Source organism: Plutella xylostella, chromosome 12, assembly GCF_932276165.1.
Source record: "Plutella xylostella chromosome 12, ilPluXylo3.1, whole genome shotgun sequence".
In the NCBI taxonomy this organism is placed as follows: Eukaryota; Metazoa; Arthropoda; class Insecta; order Lepidoptera; family Plutellidae; genus Plutella; species Plutella xylostella.
In genome coordinates, this window is record NC_063992.1 from 5,861,787 (window position 1) to 5,886,237 (window position 24,451).

A 24,451-nucleotide genomic window follows, 5' to 3' on the forward strand; every position below is an offset into this window, starting at 1 on the left:
TTTTATCTGCGTCTTGTGTCAGTGACTTATCAGCTGACATTGTCATTTCTTGATTTCTGTCTCAGCGCCCGCCGCGGCTATACAAATACAAAAGTGATACAAAACTGTGTAAAAATACAAACATATTAAATAAAATACGTTTCAAATCATAGCTGTTTGTGTAGCATTTCTTTCGAGGCAAACATTCCAATTAATTACATTTGGGAAAACGTATATTACTTGTTGGAAAATGGAAAAAACCGAGGATGAAGGACTTGATGATCAAACAGATTTAACGGTTTCAAAGTTTCCTATGCTAGAATATGAAAAACAAATCTTCATAGATGTATTTGAAAAAGACGCGCTTCTTATTATGGCTAAGTATGAAGTTACTTTATTATTTATTCAAACTAGCTTTGGCGCTTGCTGGCGGTATCTGCTGTGTCTGATGACGACCGTGTTTCGCTGCATTGCTCGTATTTGATTGTTCTATATTTTTCAACAGTTTTTAAAACAGTTATTAATCTTGTTTCAGAGGTTTGAATTACAATGCAATTTTATCAAATCTTCTATGGGTATATAAAGATCCTGGCAATTTAGTTCTAGTTATAAACAGTGGTGATCATGAAGAAAAATATTTTATGGAAAAGTTCAATCTTAACCATTTGCCCACATTGGGGACTGAAAGGTAAATATATTTTTAGTGATATACTAAGTATTTATTTATTTGTCTATTCAACTGCTTTTTTTAAAACAATAAACAATAGTCTTAATTAATAAAAGAAAACAAAATTATGCTCATATTACAGAGAAAAGGCATACCTGGAAGGTGGCGTCCACTTCGTGTCCACCCGCATCCTGGTGGTGGATCTGTTGAAGAACCGGGTTCCTATTGCCCACATCACCGGCATCATTGTGTTGAGAGCTCACACTATTTTAGAATCTTGCCAGGAAGCTTTTGCTTTGAGGCTCTACAGGCAGAGCAATAAGGTAATCAATTTAAAAGTTATTTATTTATTTTAACAACTAAAATATTAAACAAATTAACTCTTTATTGTACAATTATTACAAATAAAAGTACAAAGGGTGGAGTTAAATTTACATTTCAGGATAAAATTATTTATTACACCCAAATTATAAACAATTAATACACATTATCTCTAACTCAAGGTTCTACCTTTTTTGGCATAAGATTTATTTGCCTAATCTCGTATTGCATAGTAACGTTTGGTCAAAGTCTCGTTACGCCGAAAATCGTATGGCATAAATCTCGTTTAGTAAAAAGTTATTTCGCATAACATTGTTTAGCCTAATAATGGTATGGCCAAATCTTGAATAGCCTAATAATGCTATGGCATAGGTTTATTAGGTTTATACAAAGTAATAATATTCGTTTGGCTTTAACTTTGACGGAGCGTCTCCCTACATAGCGCAAACTGGTGCCTTGTATTGTTTCCGCTGTTTGGAAAACGCTCCGCTCCGCTTCGCTGCGCTCCGCTTTGGTTTTGATGAACATGTGCACCTAACACGCTCCTCCTCGCTTTGCTCGTCGTCGCACCTATTTTTAGGTTTCGATCTCATGGGGTTTGTAATAATTATATTGGTCGTTAACTTTCGATTTTTTGATCATACAATATCGTGATTTTCGGGATGTAGGAGAAAAATACCACAATTTGTACATTTACTACATACTTAATATATTATTTATTAAGATAACATTACGAGAAACAAGATTATACATAGGTATAGACGAACATAAATTTGAGCAAACGAAACTTAGGTGTTTAAAGATTGTGCCTAAAGAGTTTTAGACGAAACGAGCCTTATGCCACATAAGTCTTGGCAAAGTGATGGTTCGGCCAAAAAAGTTTAGACCATACGAGTTATGCGAAATGAGTTTTGGTCAATAAAGATTATGCGAGATGAGCGGAACCCCTAACTCAAAGTTACCAATTTTTAAGATTCTAGTATAATTTAAGCATGAACTGAACATGATATACAGTAATATACACATTTATACATAGTGGAAATGGTATGTGAATGAAATATTAAAAACAATTATTTTCAGACAGGTTTCATCAAAGCATTCTCCAATTCACCAATATCCTTCACCTTTGGATATCACCAAGTAGAAAAAGTTATGAGAGCACTGTTTGTCACAGAACTGTTCTTATGGCCGAGGTAAGTGGATTAATAAACTCCTGGTCATATGCTGCTTCTAAGGAGCACATGCTATACCCATACCTGGCAGTATTTATAAATAAATCTGAAAATTTGAGGATGCATATTTTGATTTCATTTCCTGGCTCACTTGTTTTTCTATAAAAGCAATATCTATAAATAAGGAGCGGTGGTAGCTCAGTCGCCCGCTTCTCACGCAAGAGATGGAGGTTCGAATCCCGGCCCTGACATGTACCAACTACCAATGAGTTCTTTTAACTTAAGTACAATGTATACCATCGCTCTTACGGTGAAGGAAAACATCGTGAGGAAACCTGCATATCTAGTTTTAGCACATATCTAGATATGTGAACTCACCAACCCGCAGTGGACCAGCGTGGTGGGAAAATGGTCCAACCTTAGGAAGGCAGTTTAGACCTTGGGGATATGCACAAAGGTTCCACTCGAGAGAGCCAGGTGCAGGTACTTACACCCCCACAGAGAATAGAATAGAATATCTATAACAGCAAATACATATTTATTATACTTACTCTTAACACTGACTGGCTGACTTTCATCTTGTAGTACGTACCCCAATGCAACAACATTTGCTTACCCATATTGACCCTCCATCACAACCAACCTAGATTCCACGGCGTGATCATCAAGTGCCTGTCACGTCGTCAAGCGGAGGTGGAGGAGTTACACCTGCCCATGTCCGGCAACACCACGCACATACAGACCTGCCTGCTGGACATCATGAACTACACCGTCAAGCAGCTGAAGAGCATGAATAGGACCCTCGATCTGCAGGTTGCATTTCCTCACTAAACTGTGCACCTGACTGACAAAACCCAGAGGTCATATTATGACAAAACCCAGAGGTCATATTAACTAGCTTCGAGGTACCCGGCGTGACCCCTGGTTCTTGTTGGCCAGGTGCACGACTAGTACTTATTATACATGAAGAGTTGATAAATGTGGAACCTGCTTTTATATTTCGAAGCTGTGGGTTGGAATCCCGGCCAGGGCTATCAGCACTTGTGTTGGTTTTGCTTGCTATGTAGGTATTTGTGTAAGAATATAGAGCCTTCAACATTGATAACGCCAATTTTACGCTTGGCGCAACCTGAGCTCGCAGCATAGCATCTTTATCTACGTAGGTAAAGTTCATCTATTTGTCTGTCACAGGACTCGCAAGCCAGTACTTTACCTTGCTCTTTAGTTGGTCTACATATATTTTTTTTGCTCTTCCCCTTCTCCTCTATCCTATCTTTACATCTGAAATAACTTTAACATCACCCTCCCTATCCAACAGGAGATAACCACAGAGAACTGCATAACAAAGAAGTTCCACAAGGTGCTGCAGTCACAGCTGGACTGCGTGTGGCACCAGCTCAGCACCCGGACCAAGGAGTACATCCAGGACCTCAAGATACTGCGCGCCATGATCATGTGAGTGCGACAGAGAGATTGCGCCGTGTGAGTGTGACAGAGATAGCATGATATCTGAATGCACTAAGGGTCCCCAGTACGCAGTGGCTGGTCCACTGCTCGTTATCGCCATTGCATTGTGGACAGAAGTGTTTGCACCGGGTGGAAGATTGTCTGTGTTGGATTACCAATTTACCAGTAATCGCATTTATGTAACACCCTTACAATTTTTTTACACTCTGTATAAGCAGATTTTTCCGGTGTAGTTTTAGTGTAATGCAATATGTAGTCATTACCAATTTTCACTTATCGTTTTTCAGTAACCTGATCCACGATGACGCTATTTCATTCTATGCGCTCGTGAGCAAGTACCGGACTCCTGAATACGCCAGAGTCAACTCGGGGTGGATACTGTTGGACTCGGCAGAGCAACTGTTCAGGCTATCTAAGGGAAGAGTTTTTAATCTCAAAAATGGTAAGAGATATGATTTCTATGTAGGTATTTTTTATTAATTTATATCACCAACTATAACATTTATGTCCTTATATTTTTCGTAGAATTTGATCCAGAACCGTGCCCTAAATGGAAATGTCTCACCGATTTATTAATCAAAGACATTCCAGAAGAAGTGAAGAAAAAACCAAACGGAAACTTGAACAAAACTAAAATCCTTATCCTGTGCCAAGACAACAAGACTTGCTCACAATTAAATTTGTACCTTACTATGGGTGCCAATAAGTATCTATTTTACACGGCATTTAGAAAAGAGATCACAATAAATAATTTAGCACCTAAATTCAAAGACTTTAAGGATAGTTTACCTAAAGAGGCGAAAGATAAAGAAACACAAAAGTCCCAAGGTTCTAATGTGGACGAAAATAATGAAGATGATGAATTTGATACTACTAAGTCAAATTATATCCTCACTTTAGCTCAAGTCGCCTCACAAGGAGATAAAAAGAAAAACAAAGATTTGGAGGAAAGCATGTTTGAGCCTATCTCTCAGGTTTGTAAATTATTTTATGCCGTAATACATAAAGTTGCGTTCACATTAAAAATTGCATCCTTTCCCCATATCGTACCCTCAGCGCGTATTATAATCGCTAGGTTGATTTGATAATGATATTAAACAATAACACCTCCACAACTCTCACTTTACAGATGGACCACCTCGACATAACTCAAATCGAGGCCGAGAAACCCATAATCTGCATTCAAACATTCAAAGAAAACGGAAACCACTTCTCCTTAGAACACACATTGGAGACCCTACGTCCAGAATACATAATCCTATACCATAGTGACGTGGCGGCCGTGAGGCAGATTGAGGTGTTTGAGTGCCGGAAGAAGCCTGAAGAGGCGGTGTGCAAGATATTCCTGATCATGCACGACAAGACTGTAGAGGAGCAAGCATATTTGACGTCTTTGAAGAGGGAGAAGCAAGCTTTCGAGATGCTCATTCAGACTAAAAGCGTGAGTTGTGTTTGGTATAATTCATCATCATCATCAGCCAATAATCATCCACTGCTGGACATAGGCCTATGGTCATAATGGCTGGCATATGGCTATAGGTCCTCGGCCTTCCTCATCCAGTATAATTAGTTAGTTTTAATTATAAAGTATAGGTACGATTCGATTTACTTTAATTGTAACTGATAGACATGTACGATACCTTGATAGAGTCCGAAAACGTTAACTTTGACACAGAAACAAGTGCTAAACTTTGTAACTAATAACGTACAACTTCTTCTCATTATAGAAACGATATTTTTGTACATGAATAAATTTAATTTAATAGTGTATCACTATTAAATCAAATTACAATCTAACTTATTTCAGGTGATGGTGGTGCCAACATACCAAGATGGCAAGACCGACGAATACTTCAGTAAAGATGATGAAGCGGAGTCTGAACCAACGGACACTAGACAAGCTGGTAAGATTCAATTAAGTACATACAAATCTTACCTAGAGCACCCTCTATTTACTAACTGTTTGGCTGTTGTTGGATACACCTGCCGTACATTTCCTATGACTGGACATGGCATGACTGGAGGGTTAGCTATAATCTCTCCAACGGCCGGTTGGAGATATCACTTACCTCAGACATCTAGCACCTAACGCCCCTACCGTGAACCCGAGTAACTAACCACTGCACCCTCCGGAAAATATTAGCTTTTTAAACATTCCAGGTGGACAAAACACGAAGAAAGAGAAGCCGGTGGTGATCGTGGACATGCGCGAGTTCCGCTCCGACCTGCCCGCGCTGCTGCACAAGCGGGGCATCGCCATCGAGCCCGTCACCATCATGGTACGCTAATACAGGGTGTTGTAAAAGTGAAAAAGCAGTGTTTTTATTTGAGAATTCCCAAAGTTCGTAGAACAAAAGTTGTTCAGAAAGACGCCCTGAGTCACCCCCATTCGGCTTTGTAGATAGTAGATATACCACTATTGCACCAACCTGTATTAGATCTTTTAATTAGATGCTGTAAAATGAGTTCTGTGGGTTGCCGCTTTTTGAAGTAAAAAAAATAGGCATGTGTACGGTAGGCGGTCGCCAGCACGGTAGCTAGTCACTAGCACATTTACAATCATTAACTAGGCTAGCACGGTAGGCGGTATCACTAGCAGGCCACGTTCACAAGCGCGGGATCACTATCGGCATCGGGTATCCCAAGAAATGCCTCAACAATCTAATACGAAATAATATATGTAACATAACATACAACGGTATTGTTGTTAACTGTTATTCTCTACTTGATCCCCAGATAGGCGACTACATCCTGACACCAGACATCTGCGTGGAGCGCAAGTCGATCTCGGACCTGATCGGCTCGCTGAACTCGGGGCGCCTCTACACGCAGTGCACGCAGATGTGCCGCAACTACACCCGCCCCATACTGCTGATAGAGTTCGATCAGAACAAGCCCTTCCATTTGCAGGTGAGCTATTGATTGGAGAAAAGATAGGTGTCTTCGCTTTATGACTAGAGTCCGACAAAGCTAACATTGCAATTGAAACAAGTGCCAATACCGAAAAAAGTTCGTTAAGCAACAATAATAAAAAAATGACATTTAGTCTCACATCTTTTACCCATGCAAAGTTAGCGTCGTCGGACGCAATGAGGACAGTAATCACCCTGTACGAGTATAAAGTAGTTATAGATAGGGTTTAATTTTAACACTCAACACTAGATTTTGCAAAATCACAGGCCGACATATTTGCGGTGCAACGTTGCACTGTCCGCTTTCCTTTCCATACAAAGTACATATTATAAATATACCTACTCAATCCCCGTGCAGGGCCACCTGGTGGTATCTAGCGACCTGTCCGGCGCGGACGTGCAGCTCAAGCTGCAGCTGCTCACCATCCACTTCCCGCGGCTCAAGCTGGTCTGGTCGCCGAGCCCCTACGCCACCGCCGACCTCTTCTACGAGCTTAAGGTAATGTTGAATGAGAGGTATTGCTACGGAAAACGTCTTTTCCCTCCAGTTTACTGGGTCAGATGAAGGTGGATAGTTAGTTGGTAGTGGTTGGGTGTAGAATGGCGTTACTAAATAGTGCGTTATAGGGCTTCTTGCGAGAGGCTCTTGGATTGTCTGTAGTTTATATGTTCCCATTGGCTGTTACATATTCTTATCGGCATTCCTCAAAGTTTGAAGACTTATTATGACACCCAGTAGGTCATGACGGTTGGAAGCATAACTACCACGGGGAGCACGACACGTACTACAAGACGTGGCAAAAAATTTACGTCGCGCTCGCAGCTGAGCTATGTGAGCGACCGCGACGTAAAACTTTCCTCTCGTCATACGCCCCGCGCTAGGTATGCTGGTCTGACCGGTAACATCCAATAAACCTTTATACCCCACAGCAAGGCCGCAAGAACCCAATCGTAGCGGACGCGATGGCGCTCAGCGGAGAGAACACGGCAGAAGACATGAACTACGAGCGCTACAACGTGCAAGTCCACGACTTCGTGAGGAAACTGCCCGGAGTCACCAGCAAGAACCTCGCGAGAGTCATGAATAGGGGACGCTCGCTCGACCATCTTGTCACGCTGGACTTGGTAAGCCATAAATAAATAAAATTAATATGTGAGGACATCTCACACATAGCCATCCGACACCAAACTAGGCAGAGCATGTGATATGGATATCGGTTATCTGATATATCTACACAAATACATAGGTAGGTACTAGAAGGCAAACACAAATGCTCATCACACATATGTTTGCTTCGGAAGCAGCTTCACTACGGCCTTAGCTACGGTGCCGTCGAATGCAATCGTCCGTGCAATACTTTGATTGTTATGAATATGTATTTCTAAAGGTATACCTACTTTTCGCCTTGTCGATAGCAACTAATGAGTTCATAATTTTTATTGATATTTTTAAGGTTCCGTAATTCATATGTAGTTCATGACTCAATCCGAATTTTTATAAGTCATGGTGACAAATTTGCATGTCTGCTCTTGAATTTCGGAATATTGTAAAGGATATAAATATCCATAGTGTTTTCAGGAATAACTAAATAGCACCTGAAACATGTGTTGGAGCCAGGGCCAAAGCTTTGTTCTCAACACTCTCTGACGTCAATTGCATATTGATCAATTATATTTATCTCATTTATAAATTTATATTAAATACCTAAATAATTATAAAATATAAAAATAAGTGCAGCATACAAATGTTATTTTTTTCTGTTTACGAATATCTCATGAGTCATTGTGCATTTTATACGTGATTCGTTTTTTAATCGTTGAAAGACTATTAAAATTACTGAATAGGTACCTAGTAGGTACCTAACGATTAAACCTCAATGATACAACTTAAATCATCATGTTAAAATTTAGTTGGATAGGCAATACATTACCAACGGTTGAAAGGACAACTAGCGGAATATCTTGTAATTCAATTTTACGGGATTATTTCTATCTTTTTTAAAAAAAGCTATTTATTTTGCAAAAACGCATGTCCTTCCAAAACTGTTAAACCCGTCATTTGCAAATGTTCTTGTATTTGTAACCCATCTGCCCATGCCTTTTCCACAAGTGCCAATTTCAGTATGTCAGTTTTTTCATATATGTAGGTAATTACTTTAAAGTCATGGCCCGCCAATCGACACGTGTAGAAAGTACTAGAAAGCACGTGAGTCGGCACCCCTGCTACGCCTTTTAGTAAGCGCCTCGTGTTTCTCAGGGCAACGATTGTCATAATATTATTTTCTAAGTTTGTGTATTGTATAAGGTGGCACCAGCTGAGTAGTCAGTATAGCTATTGACTCAACTATTGTATTATCTACCACCTACATGCAAAACACTCTACAAATATTGGAACACAAACATCTACCGGAGGTTTCATGATGTACCTATGTAAATCAACAAACCTAATGTATGTGTCGCAGGCATCTGGTTTAATCTCCTGTTTGATTGAACCGCTAGCCCGTTCATTGGATGACGAAACTCAGTTGAATGACTAAAGAACAACTCGTCAAGTGGTTGACTGTAACGTCCAACGTATTGACTGAACGTTATTCAGCGAAGTCGTTAAATGGGATATAGTATAGCAACTTTGTAATGTCTGGTTAGGATGAACATGACCAGACAAGAGTCAACAAAAATACAAAGCTCTCATCTCACAAATTATAAACAATAACAATAAACGTAGCTTGATATTGTTGTTCATAATTATCCAGTTTCAGCACATTTTTTTCTTTGAAACTATACGCCGGCAGTGTAATAATAGGTAAATCCATGTTGTACACTATTTTAACATAAATAACGCACTTTAAAGCTAATTTATTAGCAAAAAATAACAATACAAGTATTTTTCGGTCAGCGGTACGCCATATTTGTTTTATTCACCACCTGACTGATTTTAAGTCCGCTAACTAGTTGGACGTTTTGTGACGCTTGTACAATCAGCGTTCGGCCTAGTCATACAACTGAATAGCGTCATCCAATGAACGGCCTAGCGGTTCAATCAAACAGGAGATTAAACCAGATGCCTGCGACATATGTAAGGTACTTTCCAAATAAATAAGAATTTATTACATATGTTTTGTATGAATTTTATAATTATAATAGGACATCGCAAAAAGGACTCATTCCACAACTTTGTCAAAATTGAGTTAAATACTAAAGAGATAGTAAAGAGTACTACTGTGTGAAGTAGACTATTTTTAAGTTTTTTTAAAGACTTTTTTGAATAAACAAATTTTGTGTTTTGTTTATTTGCAGAAGGAGATAGAAGGAATAGTGGACAACAGAAATGATGCCCAGACCCTACACTCCATACTGCACGTGAAGTCTAAACCAGCAGACGTGGTTAGTAAAGAAGAAAAGGGATTCAAGGGAAAATACAGAGGCAAGTTCAAAGGAAAATCAGAGAAGAAAACTTGATGTTTATAGATACCTACGTTCTAAAGTTAAGTTGCGTAAGTTAGTTATTTATTTTAAAACCTTGTAAAAGATAATATTTTGTAATAAATCAACCAAGTTATTATGAAACGTATGTTATTTATAATTAATTCAAAAATGGTATTGGGGAGAGGTCAAATATCTGCGTGGCAGACTATACGTTACTAACTTTGACTGTAATCTCAAGCACAACACTACTGCGAAAAGTAGGTAGGAACACCTTCGAATTTTAAGATAAAACTGTATCGAATTAATCATGGCAATCAATATTTGTGTAGTATAACTTATAAGCTTGGGCTATATATTATACGTATTTTCAAGATTGAAATCAGTCAGTCAAAAAATTCCATGATGTGGACTGGAGTAGTAATTTTTGCCTTTTATCAAATACTCCATGTCTCTTCAATACCACCATTGCTCAGTTCTGCCGTATCCGAGATCGGACCGGCCGTGCAGAAAGCTATTTCCAACGAGGATGCCAGGCTCAACTTCACTGCGCTCGCGGGGAAGTATGGGTACCCGACGGAGACACACACGGTCGTGACCGAGGACGGGTACATCCTCACTGTGTTCCGCCTGGGGCGCGCGGGGGCGGCGGGGTGCGCGGGGGGCGCGCGGCCGCCGCTGCTGCTGGTGCACGGCCTGTTAGACAGCTCCGACACGTACATAGTTGCGGGCCCCGGCGTGGGCCTCGGCTATGTGCTAGCCGACGCCGGCCACGACGTGTGGTGCCTCAACCACCGCGGCAACCGCTACTCGCGCCGCCACGTCACCCTCGACCCTGACGCGGACAATCAGTACTGGAACTTCACTCGCGACGAGCACGGCGCGCGAGACCTGCCCGCCGTCGTCGACTACATGATCGACGTCACAGGCTCCGTCACAATTAACTACATCGGACACTCGCAGGGCACCACCGACTTCTTCATCCTCAATTCCGCGCGCCCTGAGTATAACTGCAAGTTCAACCTGGCCATCTGCCTCGCGCCCGTGGCGTGGCTTCACCACATCGCCACCGAATCGCTTCAGACTTTAGCCAAGATCGGGCCAGAAATCAAATTAGCTGCGGATGTAGCGGGTTTAAAAGAGTTTGGGGCTCACGGTAAATTGACCAATATAGCGGCTTTAGGTGGCTGCGAGCTTTCGCCGAATGCTTTGTGCGATGCAGTGATAAATGAGTTGACGGGTTCGCATGCGGAGCGAATAGGTGCGAATACGTTGGCGACGGCGCTGGGGCATTACCCGGCGGGCACGTCCTTGAAGAGCCTTCTCGGGTACGGACAGGGGGTGAACGTGGACTCGTTCTCGCGGTTCGACCACGGGGAGGCGGGGAACCTGGCGGCGTACGGCTCGTGTGCCGCTCCGCAGTACGACGTGCGTCGCGTGAGTGCTCCCGTGGCGCTTATTTGCGCGGACGGCGACAAGCTGTCGGTGCGGCGCGACGTGGCGAGACTCCTGCATCGACTGCCCAACGTCGTCGCCTTTCATCTCATACCGGACCCAGACTGGGGACACGTCGACTACGTCTGGGGCGACAGGATCCCCACTGTGCTCATGCCGAAAATACATGAGTATTTAAATAATTATTAAAACTGTTGGAAATGAGAAAGTGTTTGTTATTATTTTTGCAAGCTGGAAATGTTGTCCGTATTATACTTACTTACCTACCTATTTATATCATATTTTAGATTGGATCATGTCACGAAAATTAGCTACCATAACTAAATAATTCAGAAAGAAGAGTCGTAAGGGTGTTACAATAACAGAGTCCTATTAATTTACAGAAATGTTTATTTTTTTAGATCACAGATGACATTTTACAAAAAACCGTGTAAGACAATTACAGTTAGGATCTTATTTAATTTGTCTAATTAAATACCTATCGAATATGATTAAGTCCTATGTGTGACTGAAGGGATTCAACGCCAAGGACCTAAAAACAAATGTTAAGCATTTAATATAGGAGGTCAGAAGATAACACATCAGCCGTTCCGGCAATACACACACAAAATGTGTCGTAATTTATCTGTTAAGTTATGCAAAAACTGTACCTACTGTAATACGAATGTTACGGAAAGTTTTGTCATAAGTAGGTACCTAGGACTTAGCTACCTATAATGTATTTTTCCAACATCTGTGGTTGGAAACGTATTAAGTAATCCTTGTTTTGTGTTGGTATGAATAAGGTAGGTAGGTTGGTACAGTAGACTATATAAATATTTATAGGTACCTAAGTACACTTTTCTACTTTGTCAAAATACAGCGTGAAAAAGATAGATGATGCAGGAAGACCAACTGTTAGGCTGACCACAAACGGACTGAAGTCGAACGTATAACTGCATACAGTTGAATAAAGCATCTGCATGCAGTTGCTGAATACAGTTCATATGTGGTCAGACTTACAGCTAGAGGTAAACTGCCTTAGGAGACTATCAATATGCTAGAATATCTATTTATACCAACTTACATAAGTTGGTACAAACAATAAATTATACATCAGGAAATAAATAAATTGTTTCAATGAATGGTACAACAGAACTAGTGACTTCATTTGTTAGTATTTTAATTATAACAGTTGGTTTATCTATAACATTTCTAAAATCAAGGGATCATAAACAGCGATTAAATCATTGAACATATTAGGGTTAACACAAGGAATCTTCATCTTTCTACCGCAGTTCGTTTCCAAATATTTGGGTCGATAGGTTTTATCATAATTAGATTAGGATGAGTAGTCTATTGGTCGGAGAACCATCTTCGAATATTTAGCGGAGCATTCGCCTGGCAACCCTCGCGACGAAGCGGTGAATTACATTCGACTCTACAAAGACAGGATATACTTAGCTGTAGCCATGGATTCATCGGGTATCGGATGATTGAAATGCTGTATCCTAATGAATGTGATGCTATACATATACTTCTTAATATTTGTTCCAACCTACTACATATACATATCCTACCTTCACTGTCCCATATATTTTTCCTTTGTACCTAAACCATAACTAACACAGTTCGGATAGCATCTAATTTCAGTAAAACAAGACATGACATAAATAGGTACTGACTTTATTTGTGAGTAAACATAAATAATCACTAGGTATACGACACCTCATCATCACGTCCTATCTTTAAATCCCTTCAGGATATTCAAACAAGAAACCACAGCGTATAAATGTACTACAAAATTAAACCCTAAATCTTTCTACAACATTTCAGTTCTACGTCTATTTATTCTCCAACCGTTGTCGCAAGACTGTCTTCGCGTATTGATAGAGGAGGATCCTCCTGGCAATCCTTGCGAAACGAGGCCGGGAGCTGGCGCCCGCCTCTACAATGAACACAGGACATAGCTGAATCCAGCACTTCTAACTTTAATCTCATAATAAACAATTAATCGAATGCAGGACGTTAATTCATCAGCCATTACAGCATATCAGAATAGCCATAAAACCAACTAGTCCGCTGCCTAAAGTCATTGGAATAAGAAGTCTATCAACATAGATAAAACGTGCCTAACTCAATTAAATGGTGGATAGATAAAAGTAGGTAAGGTTACTACACTAACATAATAGAATAGCAATATCTTCCAGATTTGAGCTTAGATATTAAAGGAAGATGGCTAGTCGTCTTCGTCATCCGAATCGTAATCTGTAGATTGTTATTGTGTTATAATATAATATAACCTATTGAATTAAATATGCCCTATTGATTGAACATAAAGATAAGTTAGGTAAGAGCCAGTAAGAGCTACTTAGCTACGGTTCCTCTTTCCTCGATATTATTAGGATTAAATTATTAGTGCAACGACTTTTCCATCTTAATGTTTTTATTACCCACAATATTTACATAAGAAACATTTAAATGTATAGTTAGTTCGACTCTGTTTTTTTGCAAGGTTCTACATAGCCGCAGTGGCACGACCGCGTGGCTGTATGCTAAACCTTCAATGAAGGCAAATGAAGCTCCAAACTGTGACCAACAGCACAATCTTTCCATATTTATTTCCACCTTACCTAACCTTAGCATGAATGACAATGTGATGACATTCCTAACGTGACTTACGTAGTTGGTTATCCTTATCCGTGAGGGGGACAAAGACCACACTCATGAGTTTCTTCAGCGTCGTGGTGCCATCCATAGCTTTGTCGATCTGTAAGCAATCAACACGTTTATAGAACATTGAGTGTATTCGGAAATATCGTAACATACAGGGTTTTCCTGAATTTTTAGTAAAAACGAATTCTACAGTTGTAGATGGCGCTAGTAATAGTGTAGAGGATAAGGGGGGGGGGGTTGTACAGTCTCTAATGAAGAAAGAAAACTGATATATGGATATTTTTAGTGTGGATATTTTTATAATAAGATTGAGGAATAATTTTTGTGATTCATGTAAGTGGGACCATTGCCATTGTTTTTAACATTACCTGTGTCAGAATTTGCTCCCCATCTCTGGGCCCCACTGGTACAACGAGTCGACCACCATTCTTCAATTGTTCAATTAACTGGAAAGAGAAAGTTCAAATATTGTTCAAAGATTTAATAAATAAGGGATTTTTTTACTGTAAGACTGCAGTATCTTCTTTTAATTAGGTATTCAGTTCTTTATCTTAATTGTACATAAATATCTAATAGACTACTTTGTATTTGTAGCTGATGTGTTAGAAGAATGAATATTTAACTTACAGCTTCAGGTATTGTAGGTGCAGCGGCTCCAACATGGATGGCACTGTATGGAGCACCCTCGGGATAACCCAGCCTGCCATCACCAACTGGAATAATAACCATAAGTTTCAACATAAGTACCAAGCACATCTGTCTAGCTAGACTATAATTTATTTTATTTTTTGTAATCTGTTTAACAAGCAATCGGTCCTGAGCCTGAGTGACCATAAGCTGTTGTTTGGAGTGTGTTTATAGCATTTTAGGCACTCCCTCCCATCGTTGGGTTGCCTTCTTATTCTACTAGACTATAAAATAAATATAAATATTATTTTAGGCTAATCTGAAATTTCTCAATAACGATTCATTTAAGCTACAACATTGAAATGCTTACCAACTATTTTAACTCTATTACTCTTGAGGTAGTCAGGCTTGTCAGCATTAAGATTGTTAACTGAAAGTGTGACTAGTTCTGGTATATGCTCTATGCCGATCACTTGCCCAGTTTCATTCACCATATTGGCTATGCAGGCCACAAGGTAGCCGGATCCTGATCCCACATCTAAGGCCTTTTCACCCGGGAGGAGGTGGTCCTTCAATTGTTCTAAGGCCAGTGCATGCTGTGGAGAAAAGAAAGTTCAAAAGTTTTAGATCCAATATTGATTTTATTGTCTATGTTTATTGTGTATGGCATTGTGTATGCTTAAATAAAATTGTTTATTGAATGAAGAAATAAATGCAATTTAATCTCCTCTTACCATATGGGGTGCACTAATCGTGGCAGAGTATCCAATAGACTGGGGAGCATCAACATAAGGAGAATTTGGACAATAATGAGCACGGTCCACAGCTAACATAGCATTATACACACTGTCTGATTTTATAATACCATTAGCTGAAACAAAATAAGTAAATATTCAAAACTTAGTGCAGCTGAGATCACCAATCATCGTATAACATTAATCTATCCACTTACCTTTAAGATTTCTGACCATGTCAGCGTTGTTAGTGCCATGGCTTCTCCAAGCCATTCTGGCCAGTAACAGTGTTGCTGAAAGGAAAACCAGTGTACCACAATTAGGTCTTAAAAGACTATTCATAAAATACTCCGAACCGGGAAACAAATTTATTGTAATCGAAATTTCTCAGTGTTTTTGTTATTTTTTTGGACTATGATCTTTGCCTTGACACTTCTTGACAGGACATTGACAGATCATTTGACAATTGAACGTAGTGACAGTTGCCTTGATTTGACAGCTGGAATTAGATTTTTTTTCTGAACGTGTACAGTTTTATGCAAGTTCTATGCAAGGTAAAATAACTTGGAGAGACCTACCAATTTGTAATAATTTTATTAGAACGAATCTATCTCAATACAAAGGTTTAATTTTAATTTGATTTATGTTTCTAAATCCATCAGTGTATTAATGAATAAAAAAAATCCTACACTTCTAAGAAGTTCGTTCGGAAAGAAAAGTGATAGTGAGTTACTTCCTCCCATTTTGCTAACAGATGGCAGCGTAATCAGCCGTCATGAGAACTAGGTCGAGAGAAATATTTCATGATCAAGTTTTAACGCTATTTTAGAATTGTACGATTCAATTATTATAGAAATTACAGTTAACTAATCGTAATATTATGGTACTTTTTATCGCATAACTCACAAACCCTTAAAACGTCGGCAGAAGTAAAGGTAAGTTGTTTTTATCTCATTGGTTCTCATTGCCATATTTCATCAATTTTAGCTAACGTATGCATAATAAAATTACTGTCCCTCTTGTATTTACACTAAAGGAATGGTATTATATCGATTGAACGTCAATATTTGGTGATTTCAGCTAAATATCACCATAATGTGGCACCTATAAATTCTCATAATCAGTGGTATTAATACCTGCCTATTTAAATGTAGATAACACCTTGGCTGTAAGACCCACATCATAATAATTGATCCAGTCTAGATTATTAATGTTACTCAATAAATGTATGTGTTTTAGGTCAGTATATTTTAAAATCTTTGATATAAAAAACACAAGTTTAGTGGTCCATGTCTACTTAAAATGAAGTGACTCTTTGGATATTTTAAAAGGTCAAGTCAGATGTTCAGTAGATACTCCGCAATAAATTAGAATTATTCATTATATCAGTGTAACTGCTTATAATCAGGCTTTAAACCTGTACATTCAAACATCATTAGTTCATTTTGGATAATCCATGCTTAAATGTGAAAGTATCAGTACCAAATAGCAACACCATGCAATTGTTATTGTACTTATATACTTGCTTTTAATACAAATGATCCTAAAATCTTCATTGGAACCCCTTTTGGGGTTGTATAAGGGATCTTGCACTTTATGTCAGCATCATTGCAATGGTTGCAAACAAGCTGTTCATAGTATGGATCATAATCATCATATTTCCAATCCTACTGTCATAAATTTGATTACATTTTAAATTATAATCAAATATGTTTCATTTTCCAGGTGACTTATGGGGCACTAGCCGTGAGTAAAAATGGCTGACAAGCACAGTTTGAACTATGATGTGAGAGAGCTCAAATTAGGTGCCAGCTTCACCAACAATAAGGCGTCACAATACCATACCATTAAATGTAAGTAATCTATAGTAGAATACTACTAGTAGTAGTAGAATCATATTAGTAGAAAATATGTGATGTGCAGACAAACATAATCTGAACCATTAAAGATGCATAAAACAACACTGGTCAGTCCTAATTTATTAAATTAAAAATATAGTGTAATTTATGAATTATTTGCAAAACAGCAAGAGTAAAGAGAGTAGTAGGTACTGCAAATAAAACAAAAAACTTACTAAAAAGAAAACCACATCTACTCATTGTTCTTAAGAATTTGTTCGCATGTTATACTACTTCTTATCTTCCACTTATCACTTTGCTGCAATAAGGGTATGGACACACAATTGTTACCTAAATGATTATGGAAAAACTTATTTATTTATAAAGTACAGGTAAAAATAAATTAGTAGGTTTAAAAATAAAAATATATTAAGTGATGAAATGAAATCATTGAATGTATTTGTTATAAATAATTCATACAGTAACATTTCTCTACTTCATTCTTTATATGGCTTAAATCTGCATTGGTCCTAAAATTTGTAATTAATATCAGCATTCTCAAGCATGGTATTGTATACAGTGTTCGTAGTTAGGTTTGGTGCAAGTTCTTTAAAATACATACATATTTTACAGATGATTTCAAACCCGCTTCAGTGGATGTTAACAAGATGGCGACGGTGGATGTTGGCACTAATAATCAAGTGACAGTCACAGTGCCACACTTAGGTAAGGACCGATTGACTATACTCTTTCTTCACGACTTCTATCACCATCCCTTCGATTACAGGACTTTGTCACAATGAAGTCAAAATTGAATAACTCTCTGGACAGGTGTGTCATCTCCTGGTACCAATGTGCTAAAAATGTCATGTATATTGTATGTTTATATTCTTACGTCAAGCCAGTAACAACTCAACATCATGTCTATCAATTCATCTATAGCTTAATAACGCACACGAGTACTCCATGCATGCCAAATCCACAAGACGAGCCTTAATTAGCTCCAATTTCGCCATAGTCGGTTAGATCGTAACCAGAGATTGGTTCATCAATTATACGTCATCTCCATATAAAATTCTTGACAGATGTGTCTAAAGTCAACCAATAATCCCTGGTTATGCTCTAACCCACTATGGTGAAATTGGCACTTAGTGTGTTAAGAAGTGTCAGAAACCATGGAGGATGACAAGCCAATTTCGTATTGGACCCAAAAAGTTCCAATTCCCAATCCCTAAGGGTGACATACACCAAAGTATTAAATCTAGATTTAGTGTCTAATCTCGATTTAAGAAACGTCAGTCCATATAAATTTATGGCACAAATCTACATTTAATATGTTGGTGCAAGTGGCCCTTAATCTAAATTAGTTCCACCAATTACCACCAGATGGCGCGGGGGTGCCGCACACAGTGTTCAAGGGCAGCCAGCGGCCCTACACCAAGGAGTGCGTGCTCATCATCGACCGCGTCACCGGCGAGATCACCCTCGAGAAGCTCTCCAGCAATATACAAGTTAAAAAGACGAGGTTCGTTTGTTTTTCTTCTTATTGTGTAGGTGACAGACACAAAAGCTACACTAGAGTTTACCATTATGGTGAAAGGATTGGCAAGTCAGACTAGCGACATTCAGTCTCTGTCTGCCCAGGGTGTAATATACATGATGTAATGTACACTAGCCTTATCACTAAAAGCGATCTTTTACAGGCAACTTTCCGTAAAAGGAACAAAAGAAAGAAACAAAAGCACAATACCCACGAGCTATTCCATAACTTTCATACCCTATCTTATTACAGACAAGAGTCAGCTCAGAAGGCGCGGCCGTTGACCCCGGTGACGTCAGAGCTGACCAACACCACGCAGCGGTCCACGTCCCGGACGCGGGTCGCCACCAACAAGCGGGGGACCTCACACACGAGCGCGCTTGCCGGTAATCATGCTATATATTACACTTGTAGGATACAAGATTTTTCACTGAAATAATACGGTTTTCGTATCATAATGTCACCCTTTAAGATCCGTTTCTCAAGATGTAGATACCTCTCGCTAACCTATTTTCAATTGTTTTACGGGGTTTAAAAAAAGGGTATGGTTAGCCGAAAGGGAGTGACTCAGGGTCTGATTCTTTACTATTTTAGTTCTATGCACTGCAAAAAATCAAAAGCGAAACAAAAATGTTGCTTTAAATATCTAGTTTTTAATTCACGAATTAAATGTCGTCGGATAAAAAAATACCTGAAAATTCGTTTCCTTTCGGCTTTCTACACCACTTCAGTTGACTCATTTTTCTTATATACTTACTACTTTGGCAACACCCTCTCGAACTTTTCCTCCACTAAGAATTTTTCATCAACCACTACATTATTATTCACAGCGGGCCCGGGCGCCCCGCAGGCGGCGTCCAGCGCCCCCCGCTACGGCTCCGGCGCGGTGCAGAAGACGCCGCCCAACATGGTGCGCTCCCCGCCGAGGCAGAAGACCTCGCCGCCGCAGGCTCCTGGGTAAGTGATATTATTGTACTGGCTGTAATGTGTGTGGATGTGGATGTGAAGCTTTGGTTTCTAAAAGGCATGACCAAAAAGGGCGTACAACGCGACTGTAGCGCGCAGCATTCGTAAGACACAATTTCTGCCGTGCTTTGTCTAGCTAGAGAGAGAAATACGGACCAAGCGCTTGTACGGTCAGCTTCATTAGTAGCAAGACACTCTTGTACCTTTTCAACCTAACAAACCATAATTGTTTGAATGAGCTGAGAGACTTGAGAGGCGGTTTATGAGTTTGAAAAGGTACAAAAGTGTCCAGCTACTTATAAAACTGAGTGTACAATCAGCGCTCGAATGCCCCGCTACGGTGACGCGGTGCAGAAGACGCCGCCCAACATGGTGCGCTCCCCGCCCAGACAGAAGACCTCGCCGCCGCAGGCTCCTGGGTATGTAATGTTATTATACTGGCTGTAATGTGTTTGAGGCTTTGGTTTCTAAAAGGCATGACCAAACAGGGCGTGCGACGCGTCTGCAGCACATAGCATTCGTATAGGACGCAATTTCTGCCGCGCTTTCTATGGCTAGACGTGGAGAAACACACATGCGGCGCTTGAATAATCAGAGTTTGAATCTGAGTATTCTTTGGTCAAGCCCTAACGGTGTGCGGTCAGCATAGAGCGGTGCTAGAATGTTCTATCGTAATTTATCGTACATTAACATCAGGTGTATTGTGTCTATGACAAAGTAACTTGAACCTTCTCAGAGTTACAATGATTGAATTTAAATACCTGCGGTACATAAACATTAATATCTTGTGCTACGATTACATAAGCAATCATCTCTTTGTTTGTTGAATAAGGAACATCGGCAGCTAACACAATCTAACATATAAATTAATTTATATGCAAAATTACTGTCACCCGTTCTCACCTTCCATTAAACCCTCCACAGTTGGTCAGCGGGCGGCAACAGCACGCTAGCGTCTCTACCAATGATAGGCTTCGACGAGGCGCCGGCGCCCGCGCCCCCGCCCCCGCCGCACAACGGGTACACCCCCGCGCCCCCCGCACCCCCGCGAGCGCCCGAGCGAAGGGAGCCAGAGCGACGGGAGCAAGAACGAAGGGAGCAAGAGCGGAGGGAAGAGAAAGTGTACCAGGAGCGAATGCCGCCTGTCGATAGGAGTCAGCCGATGATGCGGTCCGACCTCGGGAACTCTGTGGTGAGTGTTTATACGGAAATTAAATATTTGCTTAAAATGTGCTTTTATATTTTTTATCTAAGTACATGATTTGATATTGTAGAGCGCGGACAATGTATGCGCTTTTTTCAGATTTTATGACTGTGACCCGACAGTTTTAGGGTGACTTGCACCAAACAGTTAATTATATTGAAATCTATTGCTCCCTTAATCTGACGGTATAATGTCAGAGCAAGAGATCGTAGATTTAATATTCGTTAACTTTTTGGTGGCTCCTTAGTCTTATTTATTTTAACATAACACCCTACATTATGTGTGTAGTATATTATGGAAATAAACAATTCCACATTCGTGTCCACAGACTCACGGCGTAGCGGATCAGAGCTCGTCGAGTTCCTCAAGTGACAGCGGCAGCGACTCCGGCAGTGACAGCGATAGCGACGACAACGACGCGCCCGCGCCGCCGCCGACTGTGCCTAATGGTAAGGGTGGTAGGGTCTCATTTAGCTTGGCAGTGAAAAAACTTGGAAGTAGTGATTGCTGAACACAACAAAAATATGCAGAAACATATGGCACATATTGTAGAATTATGTGGATTTACCTTCTCCACTTTATTTCAATATCAGTGGCATGTGCAGTCTGTGGCAAATAAATCTAACCGCTTTCAGAGCGACTGCTACCTTAGAGGAGACAGGCTTCTTTTACCCCAGATTTATATTAGGTTCTGTGCTACTATTGTATTGTTATTAAAAGTACTGTCCACTTTTTCAGGTGCAGCCCCGCTACCGACAGACGTGCTAAACGACGACCTCTGCCTCTCGGAGTCGGGCTCCGACAGCGACTGACGACGGAACTGTCGCCGCGGCGTCGCGTAGCGGGCCGGAGTGCGCGCCCCACTGGTCACCGACACTAGCGGTCCGGAGTACGCGCCCCGCCCACAGGTTACCAACACTGCTGTCACTTCACTGCGGACCGGGTTAAATAGCTAGCCGTTCAGGGCCTTATCACAAAAACTTGACAGTGTTCAACTGATGTTTAGCGCTGTCGAATGCCTTATAAATCTGTTAAATATCATTCTGAGCACCCGGTAAACGTTGTTAAATATTTTCGTGGTTATACGGTTGGTGTTTTTTGTATGCTACTTTTCTTTTTCTTCATAAGCCCGATTCACGCATTGTTTAGTGCTAGTGTTAAGCAGACGTAAATTGCTCTGGGCTTGTTGTATAATATTTGCGTAACTTTTGAATCTATCATACACAAATTCCGTCCGCAATGTACGTCTACTAAACATCCAGGCTTAACAGTGTGTGATGCGAGCTTTACGTCAAACATTGTATGACAAAGGCGAACATAATAATGTTTTTATACCCGTACTCCTTGAACCTGAAATGTAAACTTAATTTAGTACTATATATTACCTATACATATAGTAAACCACTTCAGCTTGTACTTATATTGTTGATAGTGAGGGACGACCTTCACCATCATCTGCATAATAATACTTAGTTAAAAAAAAACTCAAATACAGATTGTCGCAACATACAGTGGCATTGCAATCAAAATTATGGTCACATAACTAGAGATTCTGAATAGACATTCACATATATATGTGGCCACGTTTCGGTCTTGAATAGGTATTGACCTAAAAGTTAAATTGTAAATGCTTTATTATCAGATAACAATACAATCGTGATATTCACGCCGATATACGAAATTTTATATTAATATTTTCCCCACAACTGTTCGTCTTCGATACGAACAATATTTTGGTCAGTTGTAGGTTTAATTCGCGAACTTAATTAGAAGACATAAATAATTAAATACATTAGGGTTTTATTTTATTTTATCGGATGTGTAAGTAAAGTAAAAACACCAAGTTTGTGCCTATTATTCTGATGGCCGAATTCCAATATGTACCGACCTAAACAATTCTGCTTTTTGTAGGAAGCAAAAATAAATAAGTCCTTCTATTATGTATGTTATGTATAATGAAATAAATATATTTTACCCACAACAAAATATACACTTCTTGGAGAGGCATGTGTCAGCAGTGGTCGATTGTTGGCTATTGATGAATATGTTTAGATAAAAATACAGTCACGTACTCATTACTACTGAGAAAAATACGCAAATTAATACTATGGTTACAGCATCTGTCACGGGGTTAATAGTAATTAAATACTGGATTATTGCACTGCCATAAGTTTACTACCGCATTTTTATCCTCCATGCGATCAAGCTCAACGTAATACGAACTTTACTGTCTTCCATACTAGAAACCATGCTAACATACTAACGAACTTTCTAATTCTGAAGTCAAAAAGTCTCAAATAATGGCGTTTTCGGGCACATATATTGGAATTTTATTTAAGTAAGAATAATTAAATCTTAATATATTTAGATACGCTCGGGATTAGGCTCTCTTGCAATGTAAAAAAAATAGCTTATGACACCAGCTAGTCTGTAATTATATATTTACTTCGGTTGTGCTCTGGCAGTGTCTGTATATTGTGACGATTATTATGTACATAAGGTATGCATATGTATTCTGTATATTGATTCGAAGGTTTTTTCAGAGAGCTTGCTTGAGAGCGTTATGATATTGTAAGAGGTTTTAGATCAGACCGTCTCTTGACCTATATGTATTGCTAATGATAAACTTTTGTAAATAGGGCGTTTTGTAACTTAAACTAGTTTCAAATTCGCCAAGACTTTCACGAAATTGTAGCACTTACATTGACGAATTTATTTAATTATACTTACTAGATTTATTTTTGTTGATGAAATTCGCATATTACTTACAATACATAAGCGTTAAACGATTAAAGTGATAAAATGAACACCAGAAATAGGTAACCCATTTTTTGTAAATAATATATTGTATTACCTTGACTTGATATCGAAAGCTTAAATGAATAAAACTATTTAACGTTTTTATATAGTTTTAAGATGATACTCAGATATGAAGGTAAAATGGTCCTATTAGGGATTAAGTAAGATCTGTCTATTTTTTATCGAGGACTGTTTTCAGATTGACCAGAGTGTATGTGATTTTTAACTATTTTTAATGTCAAGTTGCACGGTCATGGAGTCTCGCTAGATTAAATTTTAATTTAATTCTGGATATATATTTTTTGCCATTACCTAATACATACTCCTTTAGTATAAAGGTTATTTTACCCTATGTCATAGTTACACTATGGATTGTGAATGTTATTAAGAGTAAGCATTTAATAAGTGCTAAGATCTTAGCAGATTCAATAATTTAATCATATATTTTACGATACGCTAGTGGCAACACAGATGGCAAATCTAAAATGACTGTAAAATAGTGATTGTAATTATTGTGTCTCTTATTATCTTATGAGCTTATGAAATAAACATTTATGAGAATTGTTAGAGCTTGTTAATAAGTTCTCGTGTTAAGGCTCGTTTGATTTTGTTAAGAATACCTACATATTATGTTAAATTCTTCATTTGCAATAAATATTTAAATAAAATTAATATTTTGTGAATTTTTTGTT

The 24,451-nt window shown here is 39.2% G+C and overlaps 4 protein-coding genes across 6 annotated transcripts; 3 read left to right on the plus strand and 1 right to left on the minus strand.

Annotated features, from left to right (window-relative positions):
- The first annotated feature begins 63 nt into the window (after positions 1–63).
- Positions 64–10,095, plus strand: LOC105391721 (DNA repair endonuclease XPF). Its single transcript, XM_048624601.1, has 15 exons — positions 64–360; positions 515–667; positions 789–969; positions 2,048–2,160; positions 2,787–2,952; positions 3,458–3,594; positions 3,894–4,048; positions 4,132–4,580; positions 4,736–5,047; positions 5,414–5,510; positions 5,767–5,885; positions 6,343–6,516; positions 6,877–7,017; positions 7,449–7,643; positions 9,816–10,095. Exons 1-15 carry the CDS (start codon positions 230–232, stop codon positions 9,975–9,977), a joined length of 2,685 nt encoding a protein of 894 aa, XP_048480558.1. The 5' UTR covers positions 64–229; the 3' UTR covers positions 9,978–10,095.
- A 251-nt stretch (positions 10,096–10,346) lies between these two features.
- Positions 10,347–11,585, plus strand: LOC105396635 (lipase 3). Its single transcript, XM_011568638.3, has one exon. It carries the CDS (start codon positions 10,347–10,349, stop codon positions 11,583–11,585), a length of 1,239 nt encoding a protein of 412 aa, XP_011566940.3.
- Positions 11,586–11,768: 183 nt separating this feature from the next.
- On the minus strand, positions 11,769–15,868 carry LOC105396636 (protein-L-isoaspartate(D-aspartate) O-methyltransferase). 3 transcript variants are annotated; one of them, XM_011568641.3, is made up of 7 exons: positions 15,631–15,867; positions 15,413–15,549; positions 15,049–15,274; positions 14,679–14,764; positions 14,420–14,497; positions 14,058–14,145; positions 11,769–11,928 (listed from the first exon to the last, which is right to left on the minus strand). In XM_011568641.3, the coding sequence occupies exons 1-7, from the start codon at positions 15,752–15,754 to the stop codon at positions 11,915–11,917; spliced, it is 753 nt and encodes a 250-aa protein (XP_011566943.2). In that variant the 5' UTR covers positions 15,755–15,867; the 3' UTR covers positions 11,769–11,914. The 3 variants fall into 3 exon arrangements, with proteins under 3 accessions (XP_011566943.2, XP_011566942.2, XP_011566941.3); XM_011568640.3 differs by lacking the exon at positions 11,769–11,928 and adding an exon at positions 12,542–12,816; XM_011568639.3 differs by lacking the exon at positions 11,769–11,928 and adding an exon at positions 13,041–13,323 and having other exon boundaries at positions 15,631–15,868.
- A 278-nt stretch (positions 15,869–16,146) lies between these two features.
- LOC105396639 (ell-associated factor Eaf) lies at positions 16,147–24,442 on the plus strand. The gene is made up of 9 exons (XM_048624603.1): positions 16,147–16,347; positions 17,138–17,265; positions 17,884–17,976; positions 18,637–18,775; positions 19,043–19,176; positions 19,621–19,747; positions 20,681–20,948; positions 21,289–21,409; positions 21,699–24,442. Exons 2-9 carry the CDS (start codon positions 17,169–17,171, stop codon positions 21,770–21,772), a joined length of 1,053 nt encoding a protein of 350 aa, XP_048480560.1. The 5' UTR covers positions 16,147–16,347; positions 17,138–17,168; the 3' UTR covers positions 21,773–24,442.
- Positions 24,443–24,451: the final 9 nt, after the last annotated feature.